At 38.3% G+C, this 13,368-nt stretch overlaps 1 protein-coding gene across 1 annotated transcript; it reads left to right on the plus strand.

Annotated features, from left to right (window-relative positions):
- The first annotated feature begins 297 nt into the window (after positions 1-297).
- LOC133418423 (cytochrome c oxidase subunit 7A2, mitochondrial-like) lies at positions 298-11,051 on the plus strand. The gene is made up of 4 exons (XM_061707100.1): positions 298-425; positions 2,549-2,638; positions 3,977-4,061; positions 10,810-11,051. Exons 1-4 carry the CDS (start codon positions 408-410, stop codon positions 10,863-10,865), a joined length of 249 nt encoding a protein of 82 aa, XP_061563084.1. The 5' UTR covers positions 298-407; the 3' UTR covers positions 10,866-11,051.
- Positions 11,052-13,368: the final 2,317 nt, after the last annotated feature.

The following is a 13,368-nucleotide window of genomic DNA, read 5'->3' on the forward strand; positions in this document are numbered from 1 at the left end:
CTTTTTGATGTCCTCATCGATGCTATCAAATAACATGTTACAATCTGATTTATTACATTTTGATTTATATAGGTTACAATAAAAGAGACAAATTTCATCCTGGATTAATTTCTGATCTTCTAATATAATGTCATTTGTCATAAGCTTACTTATTTTTCTCTTAGTCTGTCTTTGTTTTTCCAGTCCAAAAAAATATGCTGAACTCTTTTCCCCCTTTTTGCTACTGTCATCTATGCTCTGGGCTGCCTGGTCCTGCACTTCCGTCCTACCGTCCTGCAGTTCTGTCCTCTGGCAGCAGGGGGCGCCCCCGCACCACGTGGTTTCCGTTCTACCGTTATTCCCCAGCAGAAGAAGAAGCGCCACTACCACCGTGTCCTTGTGCAGCGGAGACTAAAACCAGGATAAACATGTTCAGAACCGCCACGGTGAGGCTTTAACTGCTGTTTTCATGTGGACTCGAACCTCCGACCCGGCCCGGAATAATGATGTTTTTATCAGGTTTTTATCTGGTTTTATTCAGGGTTTATTCAGGGTTTAGCAGCTTCCTGTCGGCTCGGGTCACGTTAGCTTAGCTTAATGACCTGCCGGTTAAATAAAGGAGAATTATGAATGAATATCAGATAAAACTGTAGAATTGTTGTTTTTCTCTCTTTATCGTATAATGTTCAGAAAGTGTAACGTAATTCATGTCATGGGTCGTGTATTTTGAAGGATGAAATACTTTAACATCCCATATTATCAATTTTACATCGTTCAAGAAATGAGACTTTGAAAATGGACTGTGCGCATGCGCAGAACCACAAAGTAGCATTTCTCGGCAGGGAGCAGAAATGGACAGAACACCGGTCTGTGTTTTGTGTGAATAATATTCGTAACCATGGTATAGACATTGGGGGGGTCCAAATGAGAGCCCTCCCCCAGAATTTTTTTTTAAAGGTGCATTTCCCCCCATTTCTATGATTTTTATTTATTGACCATCTGAAATCACATTTAAAGGAATAGTCTGCAATTTCTCTGAGATAGTAGCGAATAGGACAGCTTCCCGTGGGGAAAGATTACATACCTAAAGCATGTTGATGTAAATATTGTGATTGGAACGACAAAAAGTCCAGAGCAGACGATGGACTTTTAATTCCAAGTTAATTTGTATTTTGTTGATTTATCTCAAAATGAATGTCTGCACATTTACACTGAAACGTTTAATGTGAATGAAATCATGGATTTGTACAAAGAATTAAATGTAAAATCTTGATGCTAATTGAATATATATACAGATTTATTAATTTGACTTACTTAACAAGAAAAAAGAGGAAGAAAAAGAGATTAAAAAAGAGGAAAAAAAGAGGAAGAAAAAGGAAAAAAGAGATTAAAAAAGGGAAAAAGGAGGAAAGAAATGGGAAAAAATATGAAAAAAGAGAAAAAAAAGATGTAAAAAGAGGAAGAAAAAGAGATTAAAAAAGAGGAAAAAAAGACATTAAAAAAGAGGAAGAAAAAGGAAAAAACAGATTAAAAAAGAAGGAAAGAGAGGAAAAAAAAGAGATTAAAAAGAGGAAGAAAAAGGAAAAAACAGATTAAAAAAAAGGAAAAAGGAGGAAAGAAATGGAAAAAAAGAGGGAAAAAGATAGAAAAAATAGGAATGATTCAATTCCCGTCATTTCTGCTTCTTCTTCCTGTATCCAAATCCAAAACAAATGCTGCTTCAACTTTTCTCTCTCCTTCTTGTAAATCTTCTATCCCGGTACTTTCTACCGTCTACAAATGCAGAAATGTTCATATCCTTCATTACATTTATGAAGTGATTAGTCTCCTCCTGGTCTTGGTTTCTCCGTGTTTATAAGAACTTGCTGAAAAAAGGGAAAAAAAGAGGAAAAAAGAGATGAAAAAAGAAAAGAGATGAAAAAAAGAAAGACAAAGAGGAAAAAAAGATGAAAAAATATTAAAAAAGAGATGAAAAAAGGAAAAAAAGAGATTGAAAAAAAGAGGAAAAAAAGATGAAAAAAGAGAAGAGATGAAAAAAGAGGAAAAAAAGAGGAAGAAAAAGGAAAAAAGAGATTAAAAAAAGGAAAAAGGAGGAAAGAAATGGGGAAAAAAGAGAAGAAAGAAAGAGGAAGAAAAAGAGATTAAAAAAGAGGAAAAAAAGAGGAAGAAAAAGGAAAAAAGAGATTAAAAAAGGGAAAAAGGAGGAAAGAAATGGGGAAAAATATGAAAAAAGAGAAAAAAAAGATGAAAAAAGATGAAAAAAAGATGAAAAAAAAGAGATTAAAAAAGAGGAAAAAAATAGGAAGAAAAAGAGATTAAAAAAGGAGGAAAGAAATGGAAAAAAAATAGGAATGACGCAATTCCCGTAATTTCTGCTTCTTCTTCCTGGATCCAAATCCTAAACAAATGCTGCTTCAACTTTTCTCTCTCCTTCTTGTAAATCTTCTATCCCGGTACTTTCTACCGTCTACAAATGCAGAAATGTTCATATCCTTCATTACATTTATGAAGTGATTAGTGAAACAGAGACATGTGTTGGTAATCTCTGTATTTCCTCCTGCTGTTCCAGGTCGTGCACCAGGCGGTGAGGAGGAGTTTCTGCAGCTCCAGCCGGAGACAGATGGAGAACAAGGTCCCGGAGAAGCAGAGACTGTTCCAGGTAAACACTCAGAGGTGGACCTGATTTAGGTCCTGGACCTAAATCAGGTCCAGGACCAGGACTTACACACTTGTTCCGGGCCTGTTCAGGAATATTTGTCTTATTTCTAGTTAAAATGTCTCATTTTTAGTCAAAAAATCTCATTACACTCAAAACAAGACTCATCACCAGAAAAATAACTTGTTATTTGACAATTTTCACCTGTTTCAAGTAGATTTTCACTTGAAATAAGTAGAAAAATCTGCCGGTGGAACAAGATTTTTTTGCTTGTAATAAGAAGATAAATCTTGTTCCACTGGAAGATTTTTCTACTTATTGAAGTGAAAATTTACTTGAAACAGGTGAAAATTGTTGTTTTTTTCCAGTGATGAGTCTTGTTTTAAGTGTAATGAGATTTTTTTTTTGACTAAAAATGAGACATTTTAACTAGAAATAAGACAAATATTCTTAAGATCTTGAGTTTTTGCAGTGCAGTATCAATCAGGTTCTTGTAACCAAACTTAATTGTTCTTTTTGCATATTCTATTGTGTTAAACGTTCCAGATCTTGTTTCTGCTTCAAGTCCAGACTTTTTCAGTCCAAATAATCCCCATGTTGACCAAAGAAAACCTGTAAATGTTTATTATCACACTTACTGATGTTTATTAGTGATGCACCGAATGTTCGGTAACCGAAATTGTTCGGCCAAAAATAGCAAAAAAAACACTTTCGGTGGAATAAGTGGTTAAAAAAACGAACGATTAATAACGGCGTGTGGTGATGCAATAAAACAGCGAGCAGCTGGAGTGTTAATGCAGCAAACATGTCAGATCTTTACTGGGATGTGGGAAAAATCAGAGGAGAAATGATCCAGAGTTGGATTTGGGAAAGCGCTTGTGATGGAGACGGAAACGGACGCACCGCAGGGAAAAGGTCGGACTACCGACGCAGTGGAGAAAACTCACTGATATGACCAGATCCTCCAAGAAAATAACCCAGATTATTATTATTATTATTATTATTCTACAAGGAGATCAGCCCCACCCGACCCGATTAACTGGATTAAAACGGGAGAAAATGAAAAATACAATCAGTACAGTCAGTAATTGTGACGGGCGGGTTTTTCACTGCACATTTATTTGATTTATGCAATGGTGGAAAAATTGGCAAAATAAATGAAAAATTGCGAAGAACCATGTTCGGTTTGTTCGGTATTCGGCCAAGTGTTTATTATTAGTTTCGGTTTCAGCCACAAATTTTCATTTCGGTGCATCACTAATTTTTCTGTTTATAATTGACCTAAATAAAGATGAACTAACTAGACTAAACTAACTGTGTCTCCGTCTTCATGTTTTCCAGGAGGACAACGGGGTTCCGGTCCACCTGAAAGGAGGATCAGGAGACGCTCTGCTGTACAGAACCACCATGGCCCTGACCGTCCTCGGTGAGTTTTCAGGTTTTTCTGCGTTTTTATTCAGGTTTTTCAGCGTTTTTATTCAGGTTTTTCGGTGTTTTTATTCAGGCTTTTCGGTGTTTTTATTCAGGTTTTTCTGTGTTTTTATTCAGGCTTTTTGGCGTTTTTATTCAGGCTTTTCGGCGTTTTTATTCAGGCTTTTCGGCGTTTTTATTCAGGCTTTTCGGCGTTTTTATTCAGGCTTTTCGGTGTTTTTATTCAGGCTTTTCGGCGTTTTTATTCAGGCTTTTCGGCGTTTTTATTCAGGCTTTTCGGCGTTTTTATTCAGGTTTTTCGGCGTTTTTATTCAGGCTTTTCGGCGTTTTTATTCAGGCTTTTCTGCGTTTTTATTCAGGTTTTTCGGCGTTTTTATTCAGGCTTTTCGGCGTTTTTATTCAGGCTTTTCGGCGTTTTTATTCAGGCTTTTCGGCGTTTTTATTCAGGCTTTTCGGCGTTTTTATTCAGGTTTTTCGGCGTTTTTATTCAGGTTTTTCGGCGTTTTTATTCAGGTTTTTCGGTGTTTTTATTCGGGTTTTTCGGTGTTTTTATTCGGGTTTTTCGGTGTTTTTATTCGGGTTTTTCGGTGTTTTTATTCGGGTTTTTCGGTGTTTTTATTCTGGTTTTTCTGATTGTAACCAGGTTTGTCTCTGTCGTGTGTTTCAGGCGTGGCTACGTTGGTTTAACAGGTTTTTATGGTTGTGTTTCAGGCGTGGCTACGTTGGTTTAACAGGTTTTTATGGTTGTGTTTCAGGCGTGGCTACGTTGGTTTAACAGGTTTTATTCTCGTTGTGTTTCAGGCGTGGCTACGTTGGTTTAACAGGTTTTTATGGTTGTGTTTCAGGCGTGGCTACGTTGGTTTAACAGGTTTTTATGGTGGTGTTTCAGGCGTGGCTACGTTGGTTTAACAGGTTTTTATGGTTGTGTTTCAGGCGTGGCTACGTTGGTTTAACAGGTTTTATTCTCGTTGTGTTTCAGGCGTGGCTACGTTGGTTTAACCAGGTTTTTATGGTTGTGTTTCAGGCGTGGCTACGTTGGTTTAACAGGTTTTTATGGTTGTGTTTCAGGCGTGGCTACGTTGGTTTAACAGGTTTTATTCTCGTTGTGTTTCAGGCGTGGCTACGTTGGTTTAACAGGTTTTTATGGTTGTGTTTCAGGCGTGGCTACGTTGGTTTAACAGGTTTTATTCTCGTTGTGTTTCAGGCGTGGCTACGTTGGTTTAACAGGTTTTTATGGTGGTGTTTCAGGCGTGGCTACGTTGGTTTAACAGGTTTTATTCTCGTTGTGTTTCAGGCGTGGCTACGTTGGTTTAACAGGTTTTTATGGTTGTGTTTCAGGCGTGGCTACGTTGGTTTAACAGGTTTTTATGGTTGTGTTTCAGGCGTGGCTACGTTGGTTTAACAGGTTTTTATGGTTGTGTTTCAGGCGTGGCTACGTTGGTTTAACAGGTTTTTATGGTTGTGTTTCAGGCGTGGCTACGTTGGTTTAACAGGTTTTTATGGTTGTGTTTCAGGCGTGGCTACGTTGGTTTAACCAGGTTTTATTCTCGTTGTGTTTCAGGCGTGGCTACGTTGGTTTAACAGGTTTTTATGGTTGTGTTTCAGGCGTGGCTACGTTGGTTTAACAGGTTTTTATGGTTGTGTTTCAGGCGTGGCTACGTTGGTTTAACAGGTTTTTATGGTTGTGTTTCAGGCGTGGCTACGTTGGTTTAACAGGTTTTTATGGTTGTGTTTCAGGCGTGGCTACGTTGGTTTAACAGGTTTTTATGGTTGTGTTTCAGGCGTGGCTACGTTGGTTTAACCAGGTTTTTATGGTTGTGTTTCAGGCGTGGCTACGTTGGTTTAACAGGTTTTTATGGTTGTGTTTCAGGCGTGGCTACGTTGGTTTAACAGGTTTTTATGGTTGTGTTTCAGGCGTGGCTACGTTGGTTTAACCAGGTTTTTATGGTTGTGTTTCAGGCGTGGCTACGTTGGTTTAACAGGTTTTTATGGTTGTGTTTCAGGCGTGGCTACGTTGGTTTAACAGGTTTTTATGGTTGTGTTTCAGGCGTGGCTACGTTGGTTTAACAGGTTTTTATTCTCGTTGTGTTTCAGGCGTGGCTACGTTGGTTTAACAGGTTTTTATGGTTGTGTTTCAGGCGTGGCTACGTTGGTTTAACAGGTTTTTATGGTTGTGTTTCAGGCGTGGCTACGTTGGTTTAACAGGTTTTTATGGTTGTGTTTCAGGCGTGGCTACGTTGGTTTAACAGGTTTTTATGGTTGTGTTTCAGGCGTGGCTACGTTGGTTTAACAGGTTTTTATGGTTGTGTTTCAGGCGTGGCTACGTTGGTTTAACAGGTTTTTATGGTTGTGTTTCAGGCGTGGCTACGTTGGTTTAACAGGTTTTTATGGTTGTGTTTCAGGCGTGGCTACGTTGGTTTAACAGGTTTTTATGGTTGTGTTTCAGGCGTGGCTACGTTGGTTTAACAGGTTTTTATGGTTGTGTTTCAGGCGTGGCTACGTTGGTTTAACAGGTTTTTATGGTTGTGTTTCAGGCGTGGCTACGTTGGTTTAACAGGTTTTTATGGTTGTGTTTCAGGCGTGGCTACGTTGGTTTAAACAGGTTTTATTCTCGTTGTGTTTCAGGCGTGGCTACGTTGGTTTAACAGGTTTTTATGGTTTTTTTCAGGCGTGGCTACGTTGGTTTAACAGGTTTTTATGGTTGTGTTTCAGGCGTGGCTACGTTGGTTTAACAGGTTTTTATGGTTGTGTTTCAGGCGTGGCTACGTTGGTTTAACAGGTTTTTATGGTTGTGTTTCAGGCGTGGCTACGTTGGTTTAACAGGTTTTATTCTCGTTGTGTTTCAGGCGTGGCTACGTTGGTTTAACAGGTTTTTATGGTTGTGTTTCAGGCGTGGCTACGTTGGTTTAACCAGGTTTTTATGGTTGTGTTTCAGGCGTGGCTACGTTGGTTTAACCAGGTTTTATTCTCGTTGTGTTTCAGGCGTGGCTACGTTGGTTTAACAGGTTTTATTCTCGTTGTGTTTCAGGCGTGGCTACGTTGGTTTAACAGGTTTTTATGGTTGTGTTTCAGGCGTGGCTACGTTGGTTTAACAGGTTTTTATGGTTGTGTTTCAGGCGTGGCTACGTTGGTTTAACAGGTTTTTATGGTTGTTTTTCAGGCGTGGCTACGTTGGTTTAACAGGTTTTATTCTCGTTGTGTTTCAGGCGTGGCTACGTTGGTTTAACAGGTTTTTATGGTTGTGTTTCAGGCGTGGCTACGTTGGTTTAACAGGTTTTTATGGTTGTGTTTCAGGCGTGGCTACGTTGGTTTAACAGGTTTTTATGGTTGTGTTTCAGGCGTGGCTACGTTGGTTTAACAGGTTTTTATGGTTGTGTTTCAGGCGTGGCTACGTTGGTTTAACAGGTTTTTATGGTTGTGTTTCAGGCGTGGCTACGTTGGTTTAACAGGTTTTTATGGTTGTGTTTCAGGCGTGGCTACGTTGGTTTAACAGGTTTTTATGGTTGTGTTTCAGGCGTGGCTACGTTGGTTTAACAGGTTTTTATGGTTGTGTTTCAGGCGTGGCTACGTTGGTTTAACCAGGTTTTATTCTCGTTGTGTTTCAGGCGTGGCTACGTTAGTTTAACAGGTTTTTATGGTTGTGTTTCAGGCGTGGCTACGTTGGTTTAACCAGGTTTTTATGGTTGTGTTTCAGGCGTGGCTACGTTGGTTTAACAGGTTTTTATGGTTGTGTTTCAGGCGTGGCTACGTTGGTTTAACAGGTTTTTATGGTTGTGTTTCAGGCGTGGCTACGTTGGTTTAACAGGTTTTTATGGTTGTGTTTCAGGCGTGGCTACGTTGGTTTAACAGGTTTTATTCTCGTTGTGTTTCAGGCGTGGCTACGTTGGTTTAACAGGTTTTTATGGTTGTGTTTCAGGCGTGGCTACGTTGGTTTAACAGGTTTTTATGGTTGTGTTTCAGGCGTGGCTACGTTGGTTTAACAGGTTTTTATGGTTGTGTTTCAGGCGTGGCTACGTTGGTTTAACAGGTTTTTATGGTTGTGTTTCAGGCGTGGCTACGTTGGTTTAACAGGTTTTTATGGTTGTGTTTCAGGCGTGGCTACGTTGGTTTAACAGGTTTTTATGGTTGTGTTTCAGGCGTGGCTACGTTGGTTTAACAGGTTTTTATGGTTGTGTTTCAGGCGTGGCTACGTTGGTTTAACAGGTTTTTATGGTTGTGTTTCAGGCGTGGCTACGTTGGTTTAACCAGGTTTTTATGGTTGTGTTTCAGGCGTGGCTACGTTGGTTTAACAGGTTTTTATGGTTGTGTTTCAGGCGTGGCTACGTTGGTTTAACAGGTTTTTATGGTTGTGTTTCAGGCGTGGCTACGTTGGTTTAACCAGGTTTTTATGGTTGTGTTTCAGGCGTGGCTACGTTGGTTTAACAGGTTTTTATGGTTGTGTTTCAGGCGTGGCTACGTTGGTTTAACAGGTTTTATTCTCGTGTGTTTCAGGCGTGGCTACGTTGGTTTAACCAGGTTTTTATGGTTGTGTTTCAGGCGTGGCTACGTTGGTTTAACAGGTTTTTATGGTTGTGTTTCCGGCGTGGCTACGTTGGTTTAACAGGTTTTTATGGTTGTGTTTCAGGCGTGGCTACGTTGGTTTAACAGGTTTTTATGGTTGTGTTTCAGGCGTGGCTACGTTGGTTTAACAGGTTTTTATGGTTGTGTTTCAGGCGTGGCTACGTTGGTTTAACAGGTTTTTATGGTTGTGTTTCAGGCGTGGCTACGTTGGTTTAACAGGTTTTTATGGTTGTGTTTCCGGCGTGGCTACGTTGGTTTAACCAGGTTTTTATGGTTGTGTTTCAGGCGTGGCTACGTTGGTTTAACAGGTTTTTATGGTTGTGTTTCAGGCGTGGCTACGTTGGTTTAACAGGTTTTTATGGTTGTGTTTCAGGCGTGGCTACGTTGGTTTAACCAGGTTTTTATGGTTGTGTTTCAGGCGTGGCTACGTTGGTTTAACAGGTTTTTATGGTTGTGTTTCAGGCGTGGCTACGTTGGTTTAACAGGTTTTTATGGTTGTGTTTCAGGCGTGGCTACGTTGGTTTAACAGGTTTTTATGGTTGTGTTTCCGGCGTGGCTACGTTGGTTTAACAGGTTTTTATGGTTGTGTTTCAGGCGTGGCTACGTTGGTTTAACAGGTTTTTATGGTTGTGTTTCAGGCGTGGCTACGTTGGTTTAACAGGTTTTTATGGTTGTGTTTCCGGCGTGGCTACGTTGGTTTAACCAGGTTTTTATGGTTGTGTTTCAGGCGTGGCTACGTTGGTTTAACAGGTTTTTATGGTTGTGTTTCAGGCGTGGCTACGTTGGTTTAACAGGTTTTTATGGTTGTGTTTCAGGCGTGGCTACGTTGGTTTAACAGGTTTTTATGGTTGTGTTTCAGGCGTGGCTACGTTGGTTTAACCAGGTTTTTATGGTTGTGTTTCAGGCGTGGCTACGTTGGTTTAACAGGTTTTTATGGTTGTGTTTCAGGCGTGGCTACGTTGGTTTAACAGGTTTTTATGGTTGTGTTTCAGGCGTGGCTACGTTGGTTTAACAGGTTTTTATGGTTGTGTTTCCGGCGTGGCTACGTTGGTTTAACAGGTTTTATTCTCCGTGTTTCAGGCGTGGCTACGTTGGTTTAACAGGTTTTTATGGTTGTGTTTCCGGCGTGGCTACGTTGGTTTAACAGGTTTTTATGGTTGTGTTTCAGGCGTGGCTACGTTGGTTTAACAGGTTTTTATGGTTGTGTTTCAGGCGTGGCTACGTTGGTTTAACAGGTTTTTATGGTTGTGTTTCAGGCGTGGCTACGTTAGTTTAACAGGTTTTTATGGTTGTGTTTCAGGCGTGGCTACGTTGGTTTAACCAGGTTTTTATGGTTGTGTTTCAGGCGTGGCTACGTTGGTTTAACCAGGTTTTTCTCGTGTTTTTCAGGCGTGGCTACGTTGGTTTAACAGGTTTTTATGGTTGTGTTTCAGGCGTGGCTACGTTGGTTTAACAGGTTTTTATGGTTGTGTTTCAGGCGTGGCTACGTTGGTTTAACAGGTTTTTATGGTTGTGTTTCAGGCGTGGCTACGTTGGTTTAACAGGTTTTTATGGTTGTGTTTCAGGCGTGGCTACGTTGGTTTAACAGGTTTTTATGGTTGTGTTTCCGGCGTGGCTACGTTGGTTTAACAGGTTTTTATGGTTGTGTTTCAGGCGTGGCTACGTTGGTTTAACAGGTTTTATTCTCGTTGTGTTTCAGGCGTGGCTACGTTGGTTTAACAGGTTTTTATGGTTGTGTTTCAGGCGTGGCTACGTTGGTTTAACAGGTTTTTATGGTTGTGTTTCAGGCGTGGCTACGTTGGTTTAACAGGTTTTTATGGTTGTGTTTCAGGCGTGGCTACGTTGGTTTAACAGGTTTTTATGGTTGTGTTTCAGGCGTGGCTACGTTGGTTTAACAGGTTTTTATGGTTGTGTTTCAGGCGTGGCTACGTTGGTTTAACAGGTTTTTATGGTTGTGTTTCAGGCGTGGCTACGTTGGTTTAACAGGTTTTTATGGTTGTGTTTCAGGCGTGGCTACGTTGGTTTAACAGGTTTTTATGGTTGTGTTTCAGGCGTGGCTACGTTGGTTTAACAGGTTTTTATGGTTGTGTTTCAGGCGTGGCTACGTTGGTTTAACAGGTTTTTATGGTTGTGTTTCAGGCGTGGCTACGTTGGTTTAACAGGTTTTTATGGTTGTGTTTCAGGCGTGGGCTACGTCTTCTACGAGCTGGTGAAGGCGGCGTTTCCCAAGAAGAACTAACGACCACCGACCCGTTTACGTCCAGGTTCAGGAACCAACACCCACATTCCTCCTCCGGCCCGCTAGCCGGCCCGCTAGCCGGCCCGCTAGCCGGCCCGCTAGCCGGCCCGGCTACGCTGTACTGTTGCTCTCTATGGGATGATAAATTATTTCTGTTGACCAATAAACCCCCGTGTTCACCTGTCACGCTGTTGCTTTTATTTTATTAGAGAAATAAAGTCACTTATACAAGATTCACATCATTAAACTGTAAACACTCCTAATCTAACCAGGAATATGTTTTATTTCTAGTTAAAATGTCTCATTTTTAGTCAAAATAAATCTCATTAAACTTAAAACAAGATTCATCACCAGAAAAATAACTTATTTGACAATTTTCACCTGTTTCAAGTAAATTTTCACTTGAAATAAGTAGAAAAATCTGCCAGTGGAACAAGATTTATCTTCTCATTACAAGCAAAAAAATCTTGTCCCACTGGCAGATTTTTCTACTTATTTCAAGTGAAAATTTACTTGAAACAAGTGAAAATTGTTGTTTTTTGAGTTTTTGAGTCTTGTTTTAAGTGTAATGAGATTTTTCTCTCCACATTTCGGCTTTTTTCACAAAATTTTGACTTTTTCTTTTCGACATTTCAACATTTTTAACAACATTTCGACTTTTTTCTCGACATTTCGACTTTTTTTCTCGACATTTTGACTTTTTTCACAAAATTTTGACTTTTTTTCTTGACATTTTCACCTGTTTCAAGTAAATTTTCACTTGAAATAAGTAGAAAAATCTGCCAGTGGAACAAGATTTATCTTCTCATTACAAGCAAAAAAATCTTGTTCCACTGGCAGATTTTTCTACTTATTTTAAGGTAAAATCTACTTGAAACAGGTGAAAATTGTTGTTTTTTCCAATGACATTTTGACTTTTTTCTCGAAATTTCGAATTTTTTTTCTCATCATTTTTTTCTGAAAAATCTCAACTTTTTTTCTCGACATCTTGACTTTTTTCTCAAAGTTTCGACTTTTTTTAAGTGAAAATTTACTTGAAACAGGTGAAAATTGTTGTTTTTTTCCAACAACATTTCGACTTTTTTTCTGGAAATTTTGTGAAAAAAGTCAAAATGTCGAGAAAAAAGTTTTATTGTGTTTTATTTGACAATTGTAAATCTGTTTCAAGTAAATTTTCACTTGAAATAAGTAGAAAAAGATTTATCTTCTCATTACAAGCAAAAAAATCTTGTTCCACTGGCAGATTTTTCTACTTATTTTAAGTGAAAATCTACTTGAAACAGGTGAAAATTGTTGTTTTTTCCAGAGATGAGTCTTGTTTTAAGTGTAATGAGATTTTCTTTTGACTAAAAATGAGACATTTTAACTAGAAATAAGACAAGTATTGTTAAGATCTTGAGTTTTTGCAGTGCAGTATCAACCGGGTATTTTTTTCATAAAAAAAGGTCCAGGTCCAGGTTCTTGTAACCATACTTCATTCTTTTTGCATATTCTATTGTGTTAAAAGTGGTGCCAGATCTTGTTTCTGCTTCAAGTCAAGACTTTTTCAGTCCAAAAATAAATGAATCAATGAATAAGTAAAACAAATCACCAACCAACATCCGATGTGCAGTCAATCCAAAACTAATACCAAATAAATAAATAAATCAAGAAGAAGTGAGGGGGGAAAGGGATTTTCTGAGAAGTCACTTTAAAATACTAAATAACCCTCCTGAATAAGTAAATAAATATAATAAAATAAAGAAAACATTCTTTGGTTCACCATCACAAGTTAATAGTTCTAGAACCGATATAAACATTTACCTCATGTAAACTCTCTGACCTTCATAAATATCTGGAAACAAAACCTTTGCTTGATAAATGTACTGATGATAATAAAACAATATCATTAAAATATTCCTGGAACTTTTTAGAAAATGTTTGACCTTTTTTTCTTTTTCCTTTTTTGTCTTTTTTTCCTTCTTTTTTTCTATTTTTTACTTATTTTCTTTTTTCTTCTTTTTTTTTACTTTATTTCTCTTTTTTTTCCTTTTTTCCTTTCCTTTTTAATCTCGACTTTTTCCTCAACAATTTGAATTTTTTCTCAAGATTTTGACTTTTTTTAAATATTTTTTTAATATATATATAATTTTTTTTCTTTTTTTCTATCTTTTTTTTTCTATATATATATATATATATATATATATATATATATATATATATATATATATATATATATATATATATATATATATAATCTATGAACGACGCTGGAGACTCCGCCTTCACTCATCTAGTCCAGGGATCAGAACCCGCGGCTCTTCAGCGCCGCCCTGGTGGCTCCTGGAGCTTTTTAGAAAATGTTTGACCTTTTTTTCTTTTTCCTTTTTTGTCTTTTTTTCCTTCTTTTTTTCTATTTTTTACTTATTTTCTTTTTTCTTCTTTTTTTTAACTTTATTTCTCTTTGTTTTCCTTTTTTCCTTTCCTTTTTAATCTCGACATTTCGACTTTTTCCTCAACATTT

Source organism: Cololabis saira, chromosome 18 (genome assembly GCF_033807715.1).
Source record: "Cololabis saira isolate AMF1-May2022 chromosome 18, fColSai1.1, whole genome shotgun sequence".
Taxonomy (NCBI): domain Eukaryota; kingdom Metazoa; phylum Chordata; class Actinopteri; order Beloniformes; family Belonidae; genus Cololabis; species Cololabis saira.